General features: G+C 35.1%; 1 protein-coding gene across 40 annotated transcripts in view; it reads right to left on the bottom strand.

Moving 5' to 3' along the window:
• The window catches only part of ROBO2 (roundabout guidance receptor 2), a 1,660,631-nt gene that overhangs the window by 36,248 nt on the left and 1,597,417 nt on the right, over nucleotides 1–26,966 (bottom strand). For 20 of the 40 annotated variants that reach the window (XM_072740956.1, XM_072740957.1, XM_072740967.1 and 17 more), the window contains 5 exons: nucleotides 19,003–19,045; nucleotides 17,467–17,594; nucleotides 11,660–11,941; nucleotides 11,132–11,257; nucleotides 6,127–6,283 (listed from right to left, as the gene is read on the bottom strand). In XM_072740956.1, the coding sequence (XP_072597057.1) occupies nucleotides 6,127–6,283; nucleotides 11,132–11,257; nucleotides 11,660–11,941; nucleotides 17,467–17,594; nucleotides 19,003–19,045 (736 nt within the window). The remainder of the gene's footprint in view (nucleotides 1–6,126; nucleotides 6,284–11,131; nucleotides 11,258–11,659; nucleotides 11,942–17,466; nucleotides 17,595–19,002; nucleotides 19,046–26,966) is intronic. The other 20 variants (XM_072740952.1, XM_072740962.1, XM_072740963.1 and 17 more) reach the window with 1 other exon arrangement.

The following is a 26,966-nucleotide window of genomic DNA, read 5'->3' as shown; positions in this document are numbered from 1 at the left end:
AAAAGAGAAAGAGAGAGAGAGAGAAACCAAGAAACACTCTTAATTACAGAGAACAAACTAATGGTTACCAGAGGGAAGGTAGGTGGGTGGACGGGTAAGATAGGCAATGGGGATTAAAGAGTGCACTTGTGATGAGCACTGGGTGATGTATGGAAGTGTTGAATTACTATATTGTACTTAAATTAATATAATACTGTATGTTAACTACACTGGAATTTAAAAGTAAAAAAAAAGAATGCTTAGGTTTCTTTTCTTAACTTACTTATTTGACTTTAAATATTGTATTATAAAGTCAAACAAAAATATGTAAATGAATCCTAAAAAACAAAAACAAAAAACCCTACCCATTTTCAGTATGGAAGGTGAGTGCTATTATACTTCATCAATAGTTATAATTAAATTTATTCCATAAAATAGCACATTTTCCCCCATAAACTACAGCATGTATCTCCTTTGCTTACAGGGCTTATTGCAAAGGATTTCCTACATTTGAATAAAGGAAGAACTTATGCATATATTTAATCTTTCAAAGGGAAGTAATTATTCTCTATAATTTCCCCACTTCATAACTAGTAAACTATCCTTACTTCCAATAATCTAAAGGGAACATGTACAAGGAATGGAACTATGTAGAGAACATAAGAGAAAGAAGAAATAATATTATATGCATCATATGTTAAGGTTACATAGAAAATATTCTAATTAGTTGTACAAACTCTTTTTTATTATTCCATATCATCAGGCAAAGGAGAGCCCAGACGCATAAATATTATTTCAAAAAATATACACATTGCATAATATATTAAATGACTAAAAAAATATTCCAGTGGCTATTCCACTTAGCTAGAATGGGTATTTATCATCACTTTTTCTGAGTGTTTTACAAAGATAATGTAGAACAAGAGTGAGCAAAATCCACCTATGCAGAACATAAGCAAAGGTTAGAGAAGTCTATTGGATTCATCTCAGTGGTTCATGCAAGAAGTGGAAAACTGAGAGAGAGTGAATAAAAGTTAGACTGGGAGAAGGTTGTGAGAGAATAGATGAAATAAATTGGGACACAGAGCATATTGTATGGTGAAGAAGGCTGTTCTTCATCTCTGAAGTATTCGTATCTGAATCCATTCACAAGAACAAATACTAGGTTTCATGCAGTTTCTGAAGAAGGACAAGAAAGTAAGAGATGACTCTAAATGTTAAGAAAAGTGTAGCTCAGTTTTTAGCATTTTCTTCACATTTATAGACACATATCTTATGTGAGGGATGGAATTTCAACTTTTTCTGGTTTATTTTTTTAGATTTATTTATTTATTTGTGTGGAGAGGGGCAAAAAGAGAAGGAGAGAGAATCTTACGAAGACTCCATGCTGAGTAGAGGAGCCCAACTCGGAGCTTGATCTTAGGACCCTAGATCATGACCTTGAAATCATGACCCGAGCTGAAGCCAAGAGTTGAATGCTTAACTGACTTAGCCACTCAGGTGTCCTCAACTTTTTCTTGTAGTAACATAAAGAAGACTGCAAAAATGCTCCTGAGCTAACTAAAGGTCTTTTGGTCAATAGTTCCAAGAAAAGCTTTTTTTTTAAACATATTATTGATGAAGTACGAGGCATCATATTAACTCTGTTGCCTGGTAAATAATGAGAAAGATGACAACAAATCAATGTTGCATGTGAACTAGCTAGTTAATGGTCAGATTCAAATACTGAATTACTAATAAAAATACAATATAGTTCAACTCCCACAAAGCTTGCCAATCTCTAATTGTAGCAACAAAGCAACGCATCAGATTTCTATTGAATCTCTACTGAATTCTTCCTAGCATCATAAGATAATAATAAAAAACAAATTTATAGCTAAGGATGAATACATTTTGATACATTTTTATCAGGCTGAGAGAGGTTTATTGATGAGAGAGGACATTTACCAGTGTTGCTATAATATTGAATTAACAAATAAGTACTTTTCTATCTGGACAGTGACTTGATAACTTTTGCTATTTAGTTCTGGGGGGGGGGGGAAGGGCGGGAAATGGCCCAGGAATCACTTAGAAAGAAATTTAATAATATTGAAGGTTTAGAAACAGTACTAAACATTGCAATAAAAAATATTCAAGGGATCCCTGGGTGGCGCAGCGGTTTAGCGCCTGCCTTTGGCCCAGGGCGCGATCCTGGAGACCCGGGATCGAATCCCACGTCGGGCTCCCGGTGCATGGAGCCTGCTTCTCCCTCTGCCTGTGTCTCTGCCTCTCTCTCTCTCTCTCTGTGACTATCATAAATAAATAAAAAATTAAAAAAAAAAAGTAAAAAATATTCAAGACTGAGATTATTCTGGGGTAGGTATATTTCCAAGTTTATCCCTTTCCCTCCATCCTACTGCCACTGCTTTATCTTACCGCCTTATCATTTTTTTATGATACTGGCTATTCTCCTGCAGTATCCCGAATGTCATCTACCTGCCCCAGCCTCATGTCCTGCAATTCATCATCTATATCCAAATATCAGACTCCCTAAATGACATAGAAGACTTCACAGTTGGCCTCAAGGCACCTGTTCAGATTATCTCCTACTCCATGAATATTTCAAACCCAGCAAACGTCATACAACAGGTACTGATTGCTGAAGTATAGACACAAGCAATTAGAATGCAATGTGCTGAGTACTACAATAGTAAACTTAAAGAATTAAAAAATTAAGGAAAGGCAAGTCACCTTAACTAGAATAGGAGGGGGTTTTGAAGGAAGAGTGGGAAGTACTAAAGGAAAACTAATGGGGCTATTCATTTTTTCTTATCTTTCATTTTATATATATTTTTTCTTTTGGCTACGGAAATTATCTGCACAGCAAATGGTGACAATAGTAACATTTTGTTGTAGTCCTTGGTTAATAATTTATTCTGGCACCTAGGCTGCTTTAGATTTGGAACCATTGCTTGTCCTTTGCCATTTCTGCTTCAAACTCAGAGCTGGCACCCAGCAGCCGGTTATACTCTGGTGCTATTATTTGTGAATAAATGATTCAAGATTCACCTCAAAACTGAACTTCTATAGGATTGTCCTAACCTTACCTGGCATACATGGTTATCCTTTCCTGAGTACAGATTATTATTTTGTATACATTGCTCATCTAGGACTTATAAAATTGCGTATGTGTGTGTGTGTGTATGTGTGTGCTTTGTGATCTCTACCTACCAACTGTGTGAACTCTCTAGATCAGAGATTAGATATTCCTGAATAATTGTGTATTTGTTTCTTTCATCTCTGTTGCTTTTCTTCCTGACACTGGGATTAGCACTTGCTGTTTACTTGAAAAAGATGTGTGTTGAGTAAGTTCCCTAATATATGCTAAAAGCAGCAGAAAGAAAAACTATGTATCACCATAAGAAGTACAGTTGCAGGATCCTTGACTGTTAAAATAAAAATTATGAAAAACCAAGCCGTGACTTCTAAAGTTTTTGTTGTTTGCACTTCAAGAGAACCTTAAACCTGCATGAGTTTCAAAACAAGGCATAGAAACAATTCTATATAAGAACTCATATGTAAAATAGTCAATGTAAGTATCATGAAGAGCAGATTATAAAATAATCTAGGAAGTGTTCAAAAGTCTTTCCTTTTTTTTTTAAGATGTATTTATTATTTATTTGAGAGAGAGAGAGTAAAAGTGCATGCACGGGGTAGGTAGGAACAGAGTTAGGGGGAAGAGAGAAAATCTCCAACACACTCCTTGGGGTTGGGCATGGTGCTTGATCTCAGGACACTGAGGTCATGCTCTGAGCCAAAATCAAAAGTCAGACACTTAAGTGACGGAGCCACCTAGATGCCTCTCCTTTTCAACGTTATAAGGGTTTGATGTTAGAAAAAAGGAAAATATAAAGAATTTATCAAGAAATGGACAAAGTCATCACAAATTGAATAATTTTAATTTATTCTTGTCATATTGATTTTAAATAGGTATTGTCATTACAAACAACTGAAACAATATCCACTGAAAAACTGAGTCCAAAAAAAGAAAACTGAATTTTGCTGTCAGTTTACTAATAGATAAGACTTACCTACTAGTTTTGTTAAAAGTGATCATTTTGGTTTAGGAAATATGAGCTACTTAAGGCAAATAAAGGTTATTAAAAACCAAACTACATGCTACAAAGACTTTGAATATATAATATTAAAATATGTATTTCTTTACCTATCTAAAGTCTCAAATGAGTTTTTAGAAAACTTTAAGAAAGAAAGATTTTCCAATATCATACATCCTGGCTAAATATTAAAATAATTCAAAAATAACTTTATATTTTATAGGTTAATATTCAGAAAATAATTTATATCAAAAAATAAAACTGCAGCAATGTGTATTATTTCATTCATCAAAAGATATTTTCAATTATGCTGCTGGGCAATAAAATCAAGTGAGGAGTTTAGCATTTGTTTGGAATGAATTATTATTATTTCAGTGGGTAATAGCTATTGCAGTCTGTTTTTTAAGTAGATGCAGTGGGAAAAGAAAAAGAGAAAGATTCCAAATTACCTACTTTATGCTTAAACATATTTGATAGTAACTATTTTCTCTTCCCAGTTTATAAGCTTTATTTTCTCATTTTCTGACAATACCTTTTAAAATGCAGATTCCTAAGCCCTGTAATAATTTTTCCTTGTGGAATACACATCTCTGGTTTTTCTTTGACAGACTTCATGTGATATGGGCACATTTACATTATTGATATGTATTATATAAGATCATGTGCAAAATTTAAGTTTTTAAAAAAGAGAAAAAAGGATGTCTTCTTAATTTCCTATTTCAAATGTGAACTTTTTAAAAAAGTAAAATGAGGGATGCTTGGGTGGCTCAGTGTTTAAGCATCTGCTTTCAGTTCAGGGCGTGATCCTGGAGTCCTGGGATTTAGTCCCACATCGGGCTTCTCCCTCTGCCTGTGTCTCTGCCTTTCTTTCTGTGTCTCTCATGAACAAATAAATGAAATCTCGACTTCGTTTTGAGATCGAGCCCCATTTTAGGCTCCCTGCTGTGCATGGAGCCTGCTTAAGATTTCTCTCCCTCTCCCCCTGACCATCCTCTCTCTTACTTTCTCTCTCTCTCAAAAAAAAAAAAAAAAAGTAGAAGAAAGAAAAAAAGAATTAATCTTGAGATATCAAAGATAGCACTTATTTAAAAAAAAAAAGGAGATGGGGCCAAAATATTTCATGCATGTGATCTTTACATAAAATAAGGGGGGAGATAAAACCATTATTGAAATAAATTGAGGTGTCTTAATATCTAACTACTTCTGAATTTTAAGAAATTTGGAAAAAAGAAAAGCTGCCTTTATTATGTATTTTTCAGTTTCATTCAAAAGCAGTGGTGACATGGAAATTGTGAGAAAGACAGAGAAATTAGAATTATTAAAATAGAAAAAAAGACTGAGTAAATGTCTCATTTGCTATTATTTTTATTAGAAAATAAAAAGTATCAATGTCTTTCTGCTTTAAAATCAATTAACGCTTTAACAGAGGAACGCTAACTCTTGAGACCTATTTGAGAATGAATAAGGAAACCAGTCACATTTAAATGCCCTTGAAGGAAATTTTCTAACTTAGAGAGGTTTTTGTCACAGAATGTGTGTTGGCTTGAACAACTCTTTCCTTGTTCTGGCCCCTAAATTCCCATCAAAGCTGATGATTAAAGTCCCTGCAATTACACCATGTGATGGAGCTCTGCTATGGCCAGACACCAAGTCATTAGAAAACCGTGAGAGACGATGGAGAAGATTATTTTAATTCCCTTTTCAGGCTCACTCAGGAGTGGCTCTTTAGTTCACAGAGCTGTGGGTACTCGCTTTCAAACTAACAAGCAATATTATAAATGGAGTCTGCATTATCATGATTGCAGACAATCTAAGGCACTTGACGGCCAAGGATTCTAGGTTCTCAATATGTGCTGTGGTGTATTTATCATCTAAAATACATAGATGGTGCAAACAACCAAAGTGGGGCCTGAGACGGGAGTGGGAGAGGGCGATGAACCGGCTGGAAAGGGGGCAGGGAAAAGAGTAAGAGAACACAAGATAAAGACAGAAAAGCACGATTGAGAGAAGAGGAGAGCCCTGGGCATTTTGTTGGAATGAAAAACAGTTTTACCCATTTTCTTGCGGTTCCACTGCATAGTGTTCCAGCTCTGTACCAGGAAGGGGCTGGACTGGGGGAGGAGGTAGGGGTACATTGGCCCAAGTCGATCCATTGTTTTTCTGTGGTTTAGAAGAGTTTTTAGTTTTCTTCTTTTTTCCACCTTTCCCACCTGAAAGTAATAATGCATTTCTTCAGCTGTGCCAGATATCAGTAGAAACAGAGTACATCAGATGGGAAGACGTATTTATGTTTTCAAAACACCACAATCAGTATATTACATTTGTTAAAAGCTATAAACAATGAGATGATATAATCAGAAAAACGTTTTTATAAATCGCTCGAAATTATATTGTTTTTTTTCCCCCAATGCATTAACTACAGTGCTGAATAAACCAAAAACATGGCTTCTGAAGCAAAAGCACACTTATTGATTTATTCACGTCTGCTGCCTCTACATTTGCATTGTTAGACGAAATAATGGGCCATAACAAATTCTTTCAAATGTCAGATTTTAGTACGTTTATAATGCTCTTTTGCATAATCCCTCTCAGTGGAAAATGCAGCGTCTAAGGATACAGCCTAAACTTTTCCATTAGAATTTACTCAATTTAATTAATCCAGGAGAGTACAGTTCTCCCTCAAAAGTGACTGATAAAAATCAATCAACTATAACCTGGATACTTGTAAATCTTTCACAATGATAAGTTTTATAGAATTTTAAACTAATGAATGGCATAATTATTTTTGTCTATAGTGAGAGTGGTTCCCAGATGTTTTAAGCATCACATTTCCTAAAATTCCAAAAAGACGGGGATAATTAATGGAAATGCAGTGATCACTTTCAGTACTATTGTTAATACAAATGAATTCATGCACAAAAACACAAGCAAAAAATAACTTGGCAGCATTTGAGCCAAATCTGGAATTACTGGAGCTTAGTGAAATATAAAAATAAAACTCATCATTTGTATACTGCCATACTTTTCACTCTTTCAAAATTTAAGTAAATCAAGTTTCTTCCTAAATGGACCACAGTTGATGGCAAGAATGAATGCTTCTCCAACAGCATTACAAAGGCTATTGTTCTGATGGAAACTAAGCAGCTTCCTTCACTCCCACTATGGCCTATTGTTATATTTCCAAAATCCTGGTATTGATCTCTTGGATCTCATCTTTCTGGAACTGCAAGCTGTGAGCATCAAATACTTGGAGCAGGGCTACCAATAGAGATATTGCTAGAAGTCTCATCTCCTTTCTTCTGCCAATTACTAATCCACATGAGCCAATTCAGAAAATTGTGTCATTTAGTAATAACTTATTCCAGGGCCAGAAAGTGATGGAACTGCTAAACTGGACATAGATACTGTTGCCAATTATGGAATTATGTCTGTAGTCTAGGTCATGTGTACATAAACACACGTGCTTAAAAGAGCACACCTACAGACAAAATGTTTTCACCCTTTCACTTCCTGTCTTTGGCAATAGGAGAGGTATTAAAAGAACGATAGAGCTTCTACTTCAAGGGTTAGAGCTTACTCTGGGGTTGAAGACTGGTTTCTCGCTTACTTGGTAAGTTACTTCCATTTCCACACATGTAAACCAGATATAAAGTGCTTAAATCTTTATGGTATTTCGAGGATTAAAAGAGAGAAAGCATGGAGAGGGGTCAGATTGTACAGAGAGCTCAATAAATGCCAGTCATTGTTACTGTTTCCCAACTCCTCTATCTTAGAGCAAACATGGTTCTGCACACTTCTACAGCCTTTGTCAAGCCTAACTTCTCCAAACCCAATGAGCGTCCCAGGAATAGTCTGATTCTTGGAATAAAAATAATAAACCTGCTTGAATAGAAGCCTAATTTTTTTTTACGTTTATGGTAGATAAGACTTAATCCTTTTTTTCATGATCATCAAAATCACAGACTAGGATCATATTTTTTTTGTGCAGTTTCAGAAGTCTTTTTGAATAATTAAAAGAGGAATGGCTTAGGCTGTGTGTCCTTAGTGAGTTCTTCCCCTGGTTGTGCATCCTTTATTACTTATATATTTATAAGTGTACAATGTTTTCCTCACTCTTCACTTTAGAAATGTCACATGATCACCACCAGAACTGAATGATACAAAGAAGAAAGTTCATATATCTCCATAAAACAAATTGTTATGTTAAACTCAGACTAAAAGCGAATAATTGCTTCACTCTCACCTCCAAAAGAATGCTTTCTATCACCAATTTAAGTAATAGTGTATTCAAATGTAGATGAAATAGTTAATAGATGGGGAAATAGAGGTTCTTTCTGAATGTTATGTGGTCCATATTTACACAGGAAGAGAAAAAAAAACACATTTAAAATGCAACAGCCTTACTAGAAACTACTATTTCTGGAGCTCTGAACCCAATTCTGTTGAAGTTCTTGTCCAAGGTCAAAAAGGGCGAAATGTCAGACTTAAAAATGAATTGGGCAAACGAAGCTGATTCATAGAGGGAATTTTTGAGGGCTTAACTCCAATGCCTACTTCTCCCTCTTTGGGAGATTTCTGCTCTGTCATTGAGTGGTGTCCTAGTAGGACCATCAATCCATATGCTTTGTCCTCTCTTAGCATTCAGCTAAGAGGGGGACTCTTAGCATGGTGGTGGGCATATAACACGAGCTAAGGAAACTAAATGTTTATCTAAGATCTATACCTTGAGCTAAGTGAGCCACAATCTGTTATTGTTACTTGCAACCAAAGATCCCCAAGCATTTTTTAGGTGAAAACTGCCTGCATTATGTTTTAGGGGAACATATTTTGAAGATTGGCAAACATATTTGACCCATTTCTCTTCAATGCAAAATGTAAATATTTAAATTGACATTTATGCTGAACAAATAACTTCTATGTATAGAGAATGATAAAAATAGATAATTTTCAATTTAGTTAAATACATACTGTATTTCAAAAAATACTAGTGTGTAAAAATATTTCATTATCACTACTGATATAGTGAAATATATATATATATATATATATATATATATATATATATATATACACACACACACACACACACACAATATGACTGGATATAGTTTCTAAGAGATCTGAGTTTTCTTTTTTGGTGGTTGAATTTTTAACACAAATACTCATAACTTATATATGGAATAGATTATATGAGTGTTTCAAGGAGGATGAGAAATTCACTGAAATTATTCAGAAATGCCCAACTTTCTTTGTTAGTGTGATTATTTTAAATTGATTTCATTACTGTGCACAAACTTGAGAAAATCTTATAATGTATGATTAGATATCCTTTGGGCAGTTTGATCTTAACTTTAAGCTTTAGAAAACACATCTATGATTAGAAGAATTAAGCAAATTCTGTAATATTAAACTCAATTGGACTAAACTAACAGGGAATAATCATTTCACTCTCATCTCTGAAGAATGCTTTCTATTTCTGATTTAAGTAATTTTGTATTCAAATGTAGATGAAGTAGTTAATATAATTCACAGACATATATATATAAATGTCACTCAAGAGATTAATGGATTAAAAAAGCACTAAGCACTATTGTGAATCATGTTCTGCTTACAATTACTCAAAAGGTAACTTTTAAAACTCAGTGTCAATCAACATATACAGAATATTTAATGAAGGATTCACAAAAGGCCTTATGTAATTCATGGCTTAAAATATATAGATTTTTAAAATATGTATATTGCTTGGGACTTTACATATCTTGGATGAAATAGGCCTAGGATACATTAGTTTTTAATTATGGAGTACAATTGCGGGACTCATTATAAATAAATTGGAGTATAAATGACATAAGGTTATTCAAAATGCCCCCCTATATTATTAAGCCCATTTAAATTCATAACAGATGTTTAAAATTTTCTGGATTCTATAATGTATCTAATTCTACCAATAGGTAAGAAGAGCAAATGGCTCATTTTGGAGAGAAGAGAGAGCATTAACATTTCAGACTGAAAGGGTTCTATCTCCTGAGGAAAAGTCATTTAGTAAATGTTACCCTAATGATATAAAAGAGTTAACTCCTTATGGTCTAGGAGCCTGTGACATGTCATAATACACCATAATCCTTTACTGAGAATTTGTAGACAAAAACAAAATTTTGTAAAAACAAATGGAATATCATTATTATGGAAAAATAAGCAAATAAGGTCATGGAATCAATTAGAAATGTGCAAAGTCATCAGTCACACGATGTACATGTTCTGGTTGGAAGGTGGAGTGTGACTACTACGACCTCCTTATCTGAGAGGTGAGGATCCTTGAGCCTGAAGCATACTGCCGCTATTCGTTATCATGGGCACATATTTCTGTCCTGTAAAACTCTGTCCCAATATGTGCTATACAACACCCACATTATAGATTGTAGGTTTGGCTGGTATATATCAAATATATTAACACTTACAGCATAAAAAAATCATCCTTATGAAAGGTTATAACTTGTAAGTTAAGCGTGAAGAATAATGTCTAATAAGAGTCTTGGTTAGCACGGTAGCAGCACCTTACTCCAAATATCATTCCATCGATAATAAATTGCATTACATAACATTTTGGAAAGATTGTCCAAAAATAAAAAGTCACATCCCTGGAATCCTAATATTATGAGAAATGTCCCAAATAATTTGCATTTTGGCTGAATTCACCATTTGCTGCCCATGTCCTGGAGCTGACTTTCCTGAATGATCTTTTATTGTAGAGGTCTCCTGGCTCTTAGGTAGGGTTCAGGGACGATCAAACTCATCTGCTCTTTACTAAATAATACTTAGGACAATGACACTACTCTTCAGGAAACATGGTGGTGCACACTTAGTACACAGAGAGTGAGAGTGACTCTTACTCCCCCGTTCCCGAAGCATGATTCCATTAGGGTGGACTCATTTCATCGTCATCTGAAAGATAAACGCCTGACAGTGAGCTGTGACTCCGTACTTCTCCACGGCTGTTAGGAACACAGGTCATATGCTGGTGACAAACAAATATTTCTCCTTACTGTGATGAGACCAACCTGAGAGACTGCCACTCCTCTCTGAGCTGTTGTGAGAGCTGGTGGTGCTGAAATCCTGTGACTGGTTGTGTGGCATTCTATTAGACAATCCCTCAGCCAACCGGTAGTCAGGGATGTAAAGTAAGGCTAAGGGTTAAAGGGCAGAGGTCATAGTGGCATCATGTGGTTAGTTCACAGCACAAGCCCATGCAGAACATGCAGTTAGCAACTCAGAAGCAGATGTCGTGGGACAGTGGAGGAATGTTCAGTCTACCCTGCCTAATGAAAGTTGAGATGGATTACTGATCGCTCTATTGAAGAGGAGCTAAAAGGATGAAACCGGTTGGTGTTGGTGTGTGGTGGCAGTGACGGTGGCGGTGGTGGCGGTGGTGGGGACTGTGCAAGGTGCTGAATACATGCCGAGAATAACTTTTTAGTTTAGGTAGTGAACCTGGTAATGAATCACCGAACCGAACAACAAATACTAATTTCTATCTCATGCACAAATGATATGAAAATAACTCCTTGGGTAGTAGGGACCCGACTCACCGTTGTTACCCTTGTTCTGATCAGGGAGAGAATATCCAAAGCCCATCAGGTCCGTTTTTTGCTGGATGGAGCTTTTCCACTGTGGGTCCGGCAGATCGACCGCCAATTCATGTATGCTATTGGAATGCAAGATCTGTGTTGTGGCATATGGGGTAGCCTGTGTTATTTGGCTGGAACTGTTGTAAGTGGTTTTGGTCGTGAAGTCAATGCTGCTATAAATGGCTCCATCTGAGAGCATCGTTGCTGTTTTATCCCCTTGGCCTGGAACTGGTGGCAGCACATCTGTGGTGAACATAGGGAAATGAAACAATTTAATGATGCACAGGCAGCCCAAAACTATCAGGATGGAAGATGAAAAATAAACGTGTCATGCCGCACGTTTGCATTTCAGCTGAGATGGGCTTTATGAGTCAATGAAGGGTAGATGATGTACAACCATCGCCAAGCTCTCAGCTTCGGTGACAGGCAGGCCTACCGCTCGTCCTTCACGTCTCACTGCTTAGCACATCCCTTCCCCCATCTTCTCCATCCAGGAATGAGATGTTTGGGATATTTCACTACTGAAAAATGCTTTCAGTCGTTCACACAGCTTTTAGAACCAACGGAACTGTTGCCTCTTACGCAAGAAACGGTAAGAGTGAATCTACAAATTATGGATTGAAAACATCTTTTTCCACTTTACCCCAAAAGATATGGAATCTAACTGCTGAACAGATGCAACATTTTCCCGAAATTATACTATATAAGCAGGCTAGGAGATACATTTTTCTGAAGTTCCAGCTCACTGTATTTCTGATTTGATTTCACAGTTCCAGTATGGAGTGGAACGGATGGTAGGGATTTTTTTTTCTTAGATAACAAAAGGAAACTTTCATGAATAAGTCATTTGCACAATACAGCAGGATTTAACTATAGAAAAAGCAATCTGAGTGATCAGTGAGTTTAATTTATGCTACTAACTCTTAGAAGTGGAGAATTATAGTTTCAAGTTATAATACAGCAAGAGTAAAATTAAACTTTAGTAACAACACTGAATATCAATCAGCCCATTTATCTTTTGGTGTGCTGAATTAACTTTACATGATGCTTTTTAATTCAGAACTGCCACCTCTCTCCCGAGCTCTTATTTTTCCTTTTTTAGAAAAGATACTAGGATTTAAACAAAAAACAAAAACCAACAATGCTGGGGGGCCAGTTGGTTAAGCATCTGACTCTTGATTTCAGCTCAGGTCATGCTCTCAGGGTAGTGAGTTCAAGCCCCGTGTTGAGCCCCATGTCAGGCTCTCAAGCAGGGAGTCTGCTTGAGATTCTCTTTCCCTCTCTCCCTGCTTCCCAACCCCACTCACACTCATTCTCTCTTTGAAATAAATCAGTAAAATCTTTAAAAAACAACAACACTAAATGACATATTTTTAATCACGTAGAGTTAAAAGTGAATCTAATTATAGTATATGTTCCATAATTATGTTCTGAGAGCCACACTTTATAGGACTTGAGATCATCAGTGATTTCTTCATTATAGGAAATTTCCAACTAGTTATATTACTGTACATATTAAGTAATAAATTATTGTGATACCAAAACAATTTATCAGGACAAGAAAAACGTGGAAGCAGAAACTTAGTCAAAATATCCCCAATCTTTTAGGTTTGATGATACCCACAAAACAAAACCAAAAACAAATTAATTAAAAATATTAATTTTGCTTTTGCATTTTACAAGAGATAAAAATGTCTTTTTTAGCAACAGCGACAAGACACTTATAATCCATTTTGCATCCTGTATAATTTAGATCCTCCTGAAGTCTGGAATTCCAACTTACTTTATATGTGGATACATACTTTATTGAAGTAAATATTTTAAAGGCATATCAGTGAAATTGCTAATAGTCAAATATATTTCACAACGTTGTATAGTAAGATTGTTTTTTGATTTCAGAATCCCAGAATTACATTTTTTGCCCTTTATGCTTTTACCTATAAACTAATTAGAAAATTGGATAATGGAAAAGCATACTTTATTCTCAAATGTCAATTATCACTTTCATTCTCAAAAACTTTTAGTATTTAGTAATAGATCAAAATTATGAAAACTGATCCTCCACTCGGGGGAAATTTCAGTTTTGTTTCTGTCACCTCCACCATCTTTCATTGATAATATTAACTGGATAGACATGTTTCTCCAGCATGAGCCCCAACTTCCCAACAGCTTGAACTTGAAGTCCTCTAAAACTTTTGATTTGGATGGGGAACTACTTAACTGCAAGATTCTGATGTGATTGCACATTCAAGTGTTTAAAAATGGAAAAAAAAGTTGTCTGAGGACCTACTCCTCTAGATGTAATCCTGCAACAAGTAAAGCTACAGTTCTAGAAATAGAATCACGTTCTCTCTGCTGGTTTGCAATTAGCCAGCCTTCAAGTCTGAGTGCATCTATATTGATTTGGGGGCTGCATATTTCCTTCAGCTATTATTTGATTGCTCCTACATTTTCAAAAAATAAATTGAATTATATCCAACCATTGAAATATTGGAAGATTATGCATGAATATTTGGATGTGGGAGATCATCCTATAATATCAGATAGTTTGGAACTCTGGGCCGGCCTTTCTCTGTCAGCCTGGACCTAAATAGGTGTTGCCATCTTTAGGCAGGACCTTCCAGTTTCCACTTTTATGGTCCACACCTACTTTTCCTTAGTGCTTTGGGCTGACTGGCACTTGTTAACATTTGATTTTGAAGCCTCTGGATTACAGAAACCCTTCCCTCCAGGTGGAATTACTCATGATTCATTTTGCAGTTTTCAGCACCTGAATGATCCATGCATTTATTTCTTTTGGACTGATATACTTGAATGAATGACTGTCTCCTGTACTGTATCATAAGATACTTAAGAACAGGAACATATGGAATTTATGCCTGGATCCATTCCACAATTCCTCACCTGGTGTTTTGCAGAGGATAAGTGCTCGCTGAATGATTAAATAAATCTTTCATATTTTGTATTGATGAAATGCAGACTTCTGCAATAATTAGTAACTTTATTACTCAAAATACTATTTTCATTACATTTAAACATGTATTGGTATTCCATTCTTGAAAGGGAAATGTCAGTATCCACAATAATTCTCTTAAGGGAACATAGTTACATAATCGTACACGTGAATCCAGCCTTGAGGACTGCAGAACAGTGTAGATAAAATAACTGAGGCTTTAAAATGTGTTAGGCCTGCCTTCTATACTTAGATCTCAAGTTATTAATCTTGATAAACCTTAGTTTCCTGGCCTTTAAAAAGTAAACATGATTATCTATTACTTATGTCACACATTTATTATGCCAATAAAATGTACAAAAAAACCCCCTACCTATTTCTGGTGTATAGTAAAAGCTAACAATGCCTATTACACTGCAAAGAAATACAGTAAACCTTGCAAAAACTTTGTTTTGGCCTTGATTTTGCTTGCAAAATATTTCATGTCATGAAAATGAAGTGGATATGGAAGAAAAACCTTGAAAATTTACAAATGTACCCTTTGGCTAAATTAGACAGACTTTTCAGATGTTAGTGTAGCCTGCTAAAAGCTGAAAAGCCAAAACCAAAACCAAACATTTTCTTTATCTTTAGGCATTCATTTCTTGATGTGAAGAGAATGGTGCATTAATCAAATACAAATATAGCAAGTAAAATAGATATCTAATCCTTGATGGATCAAATCCTTCAAACAGAATTTCTTTTGACAAAATCATTCTGTGTGAGGGAGGGAGGAGTGTTCTGCTCTCCTGGTGAGGAGATGCTCAGGGATAGAACCTACCATGGAAAACTGATAGCCAGTAAGCTAAGGGCTCAGAGTTTGGTCACAAGGGGAGGCAGCCATCTTCAGAGGTTCTGGGGTAATAAGAATCCTAAATGGGGTGATTACAGAGGGCAAGCAAAAAGTTGAGGAATCATACAGGTATTTTTTATTTTCTTACTTACTATACTGATGCCTATTGGTCACTCTTGTATGTCAAGCTTTGTGCTAAACCTGTGCTAAATTATCCATTTAATCCTCACTACATAACTATGACAAGGGGATGGTTATTTTCTGTATTTTATTTGGAGAATGGAAGAGAGCTCCCCTTCTTCAAGTTGGTATTGACAGAATGCAGACTTATGCAATAATTAGCAGCTTTATTATTTGAAATACTATTTTAATTACATTCAAACATTCATTGGTATTCCATTCATAAAGATAAAATGTCAGTATCCATGATTACTCTTCTAAGTCAGTATATTTATACACTCATGTCTGTGAAATCCCCCCCTGAGGTGCTTATCATAGTTTAGCCTAGCCTTGGGTCTCCTCCATTAATTCCATCCAGAGGTGTAGAAAGCCTCCAGCAGATTCATCCACACTTTCTTGCATTACAGCACTATTCTCCTAATTAATCATCCCATTTTCTTTTCTTTTCTTTTTTTTTTTTTAGAATTTTATTTTATTTTATTTATGATAGTCACACAGAGAGAGAGAGGCAGAGACACAGGCAGAGGGAGGAGAAGCAGGCTCCATGCACCGGGAGCCCGACCTGGGACTCAATCCCGGGTCTCCAGGATCGCGCCCTGGGCCAACGGAAGGCGCCAAACCGCTGCGCCAGCCAGGGATCCCAATCATCCCATTTTCTACTCGAACTCCATTCTCCACCCAGCAGTAGCCTGGATGACTTCACACTCGGCTTAGATCCCAGTGTTCTCCTATTACAAACCCATTGATGCCTTCTGACCACCCTTTGGACAAAGTTTAAAGTCTTTGTGTAGCTTAGAAGGCCCTCTATTATCTGTCCCTCCCTCTCTCTCTCTCTCTCTCTCTCTCAATATATATATATATATATATATATATATATTACCACCTCTGCTCCCGTTGTACATCATACTCATTAGAAAATTCATTCATTTCTCAAATAGGAAATAGGTCATGTCTCTCTTTTTTCTAGACCTTAAAATATGGTCATTTCTTCTCCACACACTTTTCCCCACAACTCTGCTTAATCTCTATCTCTTCTTCAGATGTCAACCTAAATAACACTCCATTCATAGAACTTTCGTATTCTTTGTGGGTAGCCTTTTCATGTTGGGTACTGGCAAGGCAGCTCCAGTCCATTTACTGTCTGCACAACTGTCTGCCAATGGAAAACTCATATTTCTCCCAAACTAAAAACTGGGACAACAGACTTCTCTAGCCCCATCTTTCTCCTATTGATTGGATGAAAGGTGGCAGTGGGGAGATTGTGATTATTTATAATAGGTCAAATATAATATAGTACAATAAATACATTAATTACTCATAGTAGGTCAAATTCTGTTTCTAGAAACAGGACCCTAGCTCCAGATTTTGGAGACCTTAGTATATCAGCCACTTAGCACCTTTTTGTCTTTCATTTGGGGTACAAAGTTATCAATGGTAGAACTACACTTAAGTTCTCTCAATGGTAGAACTACACTTAAGTTCTCTCTCAACATGTTTTCATCTTTATTTAAGTGTCTACTCTCTATAACATACATCCTATGAGGATAAGTACCATCTCTCTTTATATTGATATTTTATTTTTACTATCTGCCGTAGTGCCAGGTATGCAGGGTATACTTAATAAATATGTGTTGAATGACACATAGAAAACAGAAATGACTAGTCCCAAATCATAAGCTCTACTTAGCAGCATAGTTTCTGATTCTACTAATCTTGTGCTAATAGTCCCCAAACCAAAATGTATTATGAATATTCAGGAAAGCTAAGAAAACGAACAACAAAGTTTTGAATAGCACAACTTACCTCCACGTCCAAAATTCCCAATCTCATTTGGGCCACTATTGCTATTGTTTACTGGTAAGCTCGTGGCTGGCCATGAATCAGCAAGCCATGGGTAACTGGGATCACCAGCATTTAGAAGACCAGGACGGCTAAAACAGAAATTGGAAGGAAATCAACCCATGGAGCTCCATGAGAAATTTGGACACCTGTCTCCTGCACTAAAATAGATTAAGGAATTTAAGAAGATTTTAATTCACTTCAAATTAAAATGTGTAGGTTCTCAAGAATTAAGGAACTTCAGCGGTTAATTAAAACTCTATATAGCCTGTCAGTGGAAGCAGAAGCATCCAAATGAATTCAGTTGTCTGCCCTTAAACTGGTGGAATTGGTAACATAGTAGGATCCCAAAACAAAGTTTGATGATAAACTGGCACCTCAAGAAACAATTGCTCAGAGTGACTGCTCAGTATCAACCATTTCCAGGACTTTGGGCTATTGCTTCCTTGATTCCTACAGCTCCCATATTTATCTGTCCCCTGTAAGCTGTAACCCCTGTTATGAGCCCTCATGCTTAATTTAGAGGCAACAAACTTGAGGAAAATTAATGAACAGTATTTATATTGTTCCATCAGTAGCACATTTCTAAATTCTCTGAATTGCAAGATATTAGGGGTATATTAAAATTTTTTAGGGTAATTACAGATTCACTGTGATCTGATTCAGCATGTGAGTAGAGTCTGTGAGAAAAACTTCCCTCACATCATATTTAATAAAGAATTTCCATTTTTGATATAAAAGATGAAAATCTGATTCCTCTCCAGATTATTAGCATATTTAAAAGGAAATAGCAACATCTATAATCATTGCACTTTATTTTTGATAGACCGTTTCTGTGCAATCCCTAAGAGAAACATGTGTTTCTATGGAAACTGCAATAAGAAGATCCAACTGCTTACTTGCTACATGCACTAGCTCTCATTAGACCTAATCTCTTTTTGCTAAAATATTGATTAAATGGGAGATTGGAAGTTATTACCAGAGCCTAATTACAATCTCCATATTGGCAAAGGGAAAATAGATGAGGATATATGGGTTTGTTATCAGCTTTTATCAATTTCAATTGAGTATCCAAAGTTGTGGAATCCAGTCCTATCAATCTACAGCCTATTCATCATCCATGAATCATTTACTTTGTGATCGATTATGTGTAATTGTTCACTCACAGCAATTTAGTGAGAGCCAATAAGGAGTCTTAAACAACAGCAACTTCATTTGCTAATGTCTAATTAATGCAATAAACATCCTGCTAACAAATGAACACATTCCTTGTGATATTTACTACTAATTTCTTCTGGGGCATCTGGGAGATATGAAACATCTGGACTTGATTCCTCTAAAGTGCACAACAGATAGATCATTAAACCTTGTGGTAAGCCATTTAATTCCTCCTAGAATTCTCAGACTTATAAGTGATCATTTATTACAATAATAGCTTCTTACTATAGTTTCCCCAGTCCTGATTAAAAATAATAATAAAAAAGAATCTCCTTAGCATACCTCCCATTGCTCATTAGTCCTCCATCTCCTCTTTGAAATGTAACTGTTAAAAAAAGAAAGACACACACACATACAGGTAGTCAATATTAATTACAATTAATACCAACTATATATTGGTCCTTAGTTTAGAGCTGAGGCCTCTGGGAATTTTAACAAAATATAATTAACATAATTGTACAGAGAATAAGAAGCCATGGTATAGCCCAGAGCAAAGCCATCATTTGCTCCAACTTTAATAGGACATTTAAAAATACTTAAAGCCAAATGTATAGCTAAGTCAAAAGGGCATTTGTGTTTGGATGTCAAAACTGTTACAATTAGCATGTAAAGTGACATTGGAAGATCAACAGCATTAATGGGGGATTGTCAAATCATAACTTTAATCTTAATATGTGGGTGTCCTAATTAGAAGGCACAACATAAAATGAGCATAGTAGAAATTAAAACAGAATAGTTCAAACAGGTAATAACATCCTGCCAGTGAAAAAGAGAAACAGGTACTGATTGACAACATATTCTTCATCATCACAGATCCTTTAGGGACACTGTTAAACACTATGAGTTGAACAACTACAATTAGAATAGACATAAACTATAATTAATAGAGAATAATGTATTGAGTGCTTTGTTTTATCATTCAACCTTCACAAAAAAATGGAATGTTCAAGTACTTGATACTGAATATATTCAAATTGTATGTAATAATTGCAAAAACTACAGTCCTTTATGAAACTTATTAGTCACACTGACAAGTATTCTGTAGATCTACACCTGGAGAAGACCTCTCTCTGGACACTCCATTCCACAAGCTATCAACATAAAAGTGGGTTTCAAGGATTGTCCAAAGAACATAAATGTCAGTGTGTATCCATCATTTCCTATCCAAAATCTTTGTAGCCAAATATATTTGGAATTCAAAATGTTTCAGATCCCAGAAAGATAATACAATGCATACTACAAAGAGGATCTAAGTCAGAGGATCTATTCAAAGTTATTTAATATGTTTGCAATAAAATATACATATTCATGATTAGTGGGATAAATTCTATAGTAGAATGGATCAAATTTTGCCACTCAATGAACTAACTAGAAGATCATGGGAAAAATTTTGGTGTTTAGAAGTTTATGGACTGCACGATTGCAATTCTGACTAAAATGAGTATAGATGAGCCCCAGGTGTCATATGGAAGTGTTGAATCATTATATTGTATACTTGAAACTAATATTACACTGTGGGTTACCTGATTGAAATTTAAATAAAAATTTGAAACATAAAAAACTAAACAAAGCTTTATGACTTGATTCATATTTTAAATAACTAGAGGATATATTGTTACTTAAATTATACATACAGTAAGTACTTCTTAAATTTGAATAATATCTCCATAATTCATCTATTCCTCACATTTTTGGTATGAAATCAATTGCTCTATAAATTTTGTGAATTTCCAGATGAAGTTTCCTGGTCCCTCCTCTAAAGTCATTTAATGACATATCTTTTACGACATCATAATTAGGTGATACGATCATGATTCCCAGGGTCTATCAAGACTTTATGAGGTGGTGCTTTGAGGAACATCTGGCTGGCACCTGAGGTATAACTGCCTTATCAATGTTTCAGGTAACATCTCAAATTCATTATAAAACAATCCTGACACATACTTTGTATCTTCCCAGGATTGGCTATGGACAGCTCCTCAGAGAAGATGAAAAAATACTGATCGCTACTCTGCTTCCTGACAAGCTTGCCTAAGTGACAGGAATTGAGAATCAGCAGTGGTCCATGCCACATCGGGTTCCCTTAATAACTGCTTTTAACAACAACAACAGAAGAAGAAGAATTAATCTGAAACAATTAATGAAAAAATTAAGCACTGGAGCTATTAAATAAAGTCCTGATTAGGAGGAAAAATGCACACAAAATATAAAAACAGTACAGCTAATTAGCTTTTCATCTGATATGACTTTGTAGTAATGTGGCTTTTTAATGGACTCTCAAGTGATTGTTTTACGCTACTAAAGGTGTGTTCAAATGATGTGAATATCATTGTGAATATGCAAATAAGCAGGCACTGATGGGCTACACCTCAAATGTACTATTTAGAAGATATGTGGAAAGTAGTATTTCTTCTAATTTAGATGGTCTTTTGCCCTCACCTGAACTTTCCACTGTTGCTAGAGCAGTAAATCAAACCTTGCATCAGGCTCCACGTTCAGTGTGGAATCTGCTTTAGACTCTCTCTCTCTCTCTCTCTCTGCCCCTCCCACTTGTGGTCTCTCTCTAAAATAATTAAAGGAATCTTTTTTTAAAAATGTAAAATTTAAACTTACAAGGCAACACTCAAAATCTTATAAAAAAGATGGCATCCAAATGATCATTAAGCACTTGAAAGGATGCTCCACATCACTAACCATTAGGGAACTAAAAATCAAAATTACAATGGATGCTACTACCTCACACCCATTAGGATGGCTGCTATGCAAGACACAATAAATAATAAGTGTTGACAAGGATTTGTGCCCCAATCATCATTAAAATCTTTTTTTTTTGGGGGGGGGGAATCCCTGGATGGCTCAGCAGCTTAGTGCCTGCCTTTGGCCCAGGGCAGGATCCTGAAGTCCTGGGATCAAATCCCACGTTGCGCTCCCTGCATGGAGCCTGCTTCTACCTCTGCCTGTGTCTCTGCCTCTCTCTCTCTCTCTCTCTCTCTGTGTTTCTCATGAATAAATAAATAAAATCTTTAAAAAGAAATAAAATATTTTTTTTTCAAATCTTTCTGGACTGCTTTTGGCCAAATATTCCATAAAGACATTTATCTTTTCACCTCTACATACCAACAAATCAAAGCAAAAATGAACAGTACATCATATAAATACATGACCAACTTAAAATGGTCCATAGACAGAATTTGATATACATGAAAATTCTCCGTTTTGAATGCTTCCATGACAAAAGAAAACCCAAAACCAAAACCAACCAAGCACAAAACAATCCTTATCATAAGAAGGTTGATTTGTTGTTTTTGTAAAACAAGAGAATAAGGCACATAAATATTCAAATTTCCCTTTTACCTCATACTCCGAACTTTTAGATTTGTTCCGTTTTGAAAGGTAGACCAAAAGTAACTGAGTCATAGTAGACCACGAGATTAAAAGTAGACTAAAAATAAGGAAAGCAATTAGAATGCACATAATAGAAGTCATATATGGTGTTTTGATTAGCATTTTCCCTTCCTCCCTTCCTTTCTCTTTCTTTCAGTTTTTCATTTTGTGCAGAGAAAAAAAATAAACAAATTCCACAGTAAATTTAAAGCTGTTTGAGGCAGCTTTCATTTCAAAGAGATGTTGAACTTCCTTGAATTTATAAGCAAGAGGGATGGAAGGAGAGGTCGTTGGACAATTTTGCTCTAGTGACCATTTTGATAATCACAGTGTAAAAACTGCATGCTTACCAGAGATAACTTTGAAAGAAGTGTGAATCTTTACCATGAAGGAGTCCCTGCTAGAATCTAAAGTTAAGAACTTTCAGGGAACAACATATAGAGGTTTTCATCTAAAACTAATTTGGATAGTGCTAAGGTGTCCAAACAGTTCTACAAATACCACAATCTTAAGTGTTTTAGAATTGCATTAAATATTTTGAATGTATTGCAATATTTATAAAGGATATAAGGTAAAGAGATTTTGCAAGTTTATATCATACAGAAAGTACCTCTACTATTATCTGACAGGATTAATCCTAATCTCATGCCTGCTAGAACATGAGGGGGAAGGGAAATACAGCCATGTGGTAAATTGACATTTTGAGGGAAGGAAGCTTTCAGAGTGCCTATCTCTACTAGGCCACATTTTCCTACTCCGAATAGAAACTTTAATGTTGCCAGCCAAGTCTCATTCCCATTCCTGATAAGCTATTTCTCAAATATGAATGTAGATTAATCCTCTTTTAATAAGCATTAACTCGGCCCAGATAATCAGAGTATAAAAATTCCATCAAATCTTTTAGCTGTCTTTAGATAGTTTTGTCAAATAATTCATATTTCACCAATGGTTTTAAAGCCTATGCAAGAAGTGTTTAGCACTTCATAATCTGCTCACTCCTTAAATTGTTTATACTTACTGAGTTTCACAGAATCTATTGTTTTTAGAGATAATTAATACTCATAAACTATCACTCACTCCTTTACAAGTGAAAATATATATACTTTCATTAAAAAGTCGACGACTTAAAAATCATGAATAGAAAAGTGAAAAACAGAAGTTTGCAAAGATTCATGTAGCCTTCCTGAGTATTATAAGATGTATATACACAAACATAAATATTATATTTAAAATATAGCTGCATAGAATCCTCGTGGGAGCTACATGGCTGTTATTGAAACTTACACTGTTCATTTATCTACTCACAAACACTGTTATATATGTGATCAAACATTTACTCTAGACTCAAAAATCACATAATATTTAAATATTCTCTGTATCTTCTGCCCAAATCTTTTTATAATTCCTTATGCTACGACTCAGGTGGTGAATTATTATAGCAGCCAAGAATCTCACATGCAGTTACAAGTAGACTGTTGATGCTCAATGGAGAGTATGAGAAATAATGTTATACGATGCTCTAGGAAAGTATAAAATGATTTCATATAGAGTATGAAATATAAGGTTCTTTTTTTTTGATCCAGCTGCCCTTTTTTTTTATTATTTATTATTTATTATTTTTTTTCAGCTGCCCTTCTTTGCATCATGTGCAAAGCTGTGGCACGTGATTGTGTCTGAAGAATTTAAATAAAGGATAAATGGGAAAAAATGGAATAAGAAGTTAGTGTGTAACACTGCCCTAGGGAAATCTCCACTCTGCTGTGTAAAAAAGCAAAATGTGTTCAAGACAAATTCTCCTCTCAGATCACTTAAATATATAAGTTTGCATTTGATTCTTGATATCTTGAAAGAAGATAGTTCTTCTTATAATGTAAGGTGTCATTCCACTAGTGTCCTATAATAAATATGTTAAATCCTCTGATATATAAGAAAAATATCAATACTGAGTTGCACATATTTCTTTTTCTTCCTTCTAAACATTCAAATATAATTTTCCACATGACAGAGAGCCAAAGACTAGCTTTAATAGAAGTCAGTAGGTTTTTGCCTACACAGGGTGAGTGGAAGGCATCCTGCTGAGAGTTAGAATCTCTAACCTGAAAGATAGTTACATATCTTTCCACTAGTTAAAATCTCTCCTGTTCTGCTTCTGCTGGTTAATAAGAGATTTGGAATGAAGTAGGAAATGGATGTATATTTGTAAATTGCCTCAGATGTCTAAGTATAATCTAATATCAGAATTGGGGTTTGAAATAAATGAAGAATCTTATGTTACAAAATACATCTAAATACTTTTCATAAAAATAGATTTTTTGTTTATTTAGGGAAAAATTACCAATGCTCTCATGAATTAAAGATGAAGTTTGGACACCAAATTGCCATTGCAGTGAAAATATTAGTCTTTTCACCTTGTGAGTAAAATCATATTTTCTTCATATTTATAAAATTTATAAGATTCCCAGAGAATTTTTAATGAAAACCAAAAATATAAGTAGAACTGGTACAAACAGAGTATATATTCTATAATTTTTATAACACACTTCATGAAAGAAAAAATAGTCTTATATCAAATCTTTGTGTTCTTAAATGGATCATTAGTTTATGAATGAAATATCAGAAACTTAAAACTATGATATATCACTACTCGTTCTTATTTTTAAATTCCCATTTTTTAAGTTGTAGAAGGACAAGAACATGAAAATTTTAACAGGTGGAGGATAAGATATATATGGAGGGAAATGTGTTAAAAATATCATCAAGGCAGATATGCAATGCTAGGCACCGAAGGTTTGGATTTTCAATTGCTTCTCACCTATAGGAGAATAGCAGTTGCTAGAAGGCAAATTACTAGTTGAAGGTGAATCCATTCTAAGAGTCAGCCATCTATCAATTAAGTATAAAGGTTTTGAAAGGCTGCACTCTTGGCCTTATTCCAAAATATTTGAAGGGCATAGCACCTTCTGAGTTAGCAGTTCCTCTACAAGCAGATGGACATCAATCACGATGAGAAATGATAATAGGAAATGCATTATTCTTGTCAAGCTCAAAGACCAACAGATATTTTCAAATTAAATGCATAGGTTTTGCAAAGCACTACCATTAAAAAAAAAGGAAAAGAAAGGGAACAAAGAAATCTGTCTGACATAATTTTACTAAAAGCACAAACCTACTAGTTATGAGAGCTATGCTATTTATAGGAGTGAGTGACTGTGGAGGATAAAAATGCAACACCTCAAATGTGGGTATCTTAGAACTCTGCATTGAAACTAGAGCAATCAATCTTGTATTATTTTCACTAAAGTCAAACAAAGGGATAAACACAAACTAGCCCAAGAATTAAATCAGTATTTTCCTGTGATTTTCATGATTCATATGTATGTTACAGACATGAATGGTAACATGGCTATTGATTAAACAGATGGGTTGATGAAAACGCCTACAAGGAATGAAGGTAGAGGACTGGGGAGTGCAGAACAAGAAGGTACATTAAAGTGTCATGAATGTTCAAGACTCTGACACTAGTTACTGTTTAGGCATCCCTTGCTGGAAAGAATCCCTCCCTGACGTGGTGATACAGCACTCAGGTGACAAAGCACAAGGAAGAAGCTGTCAGCAACCAATGAGACAATGAAAGCGGCACAATGACTGGAACTCACAAAACATGGGATCCCCTTTTCAATGCATACACTGTCCTGCTGTGTCTAGGCCTGAAATTTATCCTAATGGTAAATAATACCTTTATTTTCATAAGACATGGACATGAGCCACAATCATAATCAAAAGATCATATTTAAATGCTGTCAAATAACAAGCAAGACAACCAAGAGGGTGCTATCCCTTCTATTTTGCACTATTTAGACATTATCAGTGGCTTAGAAGCCTACAAGCTAGAGCAGCTTACACTTAATAAAGTATAAAGCTTCTGTTACAATCAGTTATTAAGACACTTATAAACATTTAAACTTAAGGTTAAAACTAGAAATAGAAGATTGAATAAAATGTGTCAAAAAATTCTGAAGTGTTTGTAGGATGACTTAACTAAAATTGTTGCCTTGTAAATTTTAGAAAGTCTGAAATATTGAGACAATGTATTTTTGTGGTGGTGGTTGTTAGAGGAAACACTTAACATGAATTGCAATTAAAGTTTTTATTGAACATAGCTTCAATACTGAGTTCATTCTTTTAATCACTGACTTGTAATTTCACCCCCTCTCTTATCTCCCTTCCTGCCTTGGAGATGTTTTGAAGGCCACAATTTTTGATATCCTTGAAATTGTTTCAGATTCTAAGAAGAAAACATTTTGCAAGTAGCTAGAACTCTAGGTTCTTCTTTTTCTTCTCCTTTTTCTTCCTTCTAAAATGTTGATAGGTCACCTTGAAATAGACTAGACTAGTAAATCATTTAATTCATGCTTCATCAGCCTTATTAATTCTGATGAGATTTTCCCCTTGTTTTTATTTGCCATCTGGGACATTTCCTATTGTAATCTGCACTTAAAATACTAAAAGCTATATTTCAAATATTTTCTTTCTTCCTAAGGATGTTAGTAATGATCTTGCCTGAATCCACTTCTCAGATAATGGCTTCATAGCATGCAGTCTGTGTGTGCATGTGTCTGTGTGTGTGTGTGTGTGTGTGTTGAAGAACTAGTTGAGAAAAAATGGTTACACATTTATCTGCGCGTTTTCTTGTTCCACTTCACTGGAGATACAAGCAAAAAAGCTTGCCTTATGGTCATAATGTGATATGGTGAGAAGAAATGCATTAAAGCATGTTTATAATTGCATTTTATAGATCAAGTGTTTAAAACAAACCAAAACATTCATCCATTTGTTCGTTCATTCATTCACTTGTTATTCAA

Source organism: Vulpes vulpes, chromosome 15, assembly GCF_048418805.1.
Source record: "Vulpes vulpes isolate BD-2025 chromosome 15, VulVul3, whole genome shotgun sequence".
Taxonomy (NCBI): domain Eukaryota; kingdom Metazoa; phylum Chordata; class Mammalia; order Carnivora; family Canidae; genus Vulpes; species Vulpes vulpes.
The sequence above is the reverse complement of the archived record's forward strand: the minus strand, read 5'-3'. Positions and strand labels throughout refer to the sequence as shown.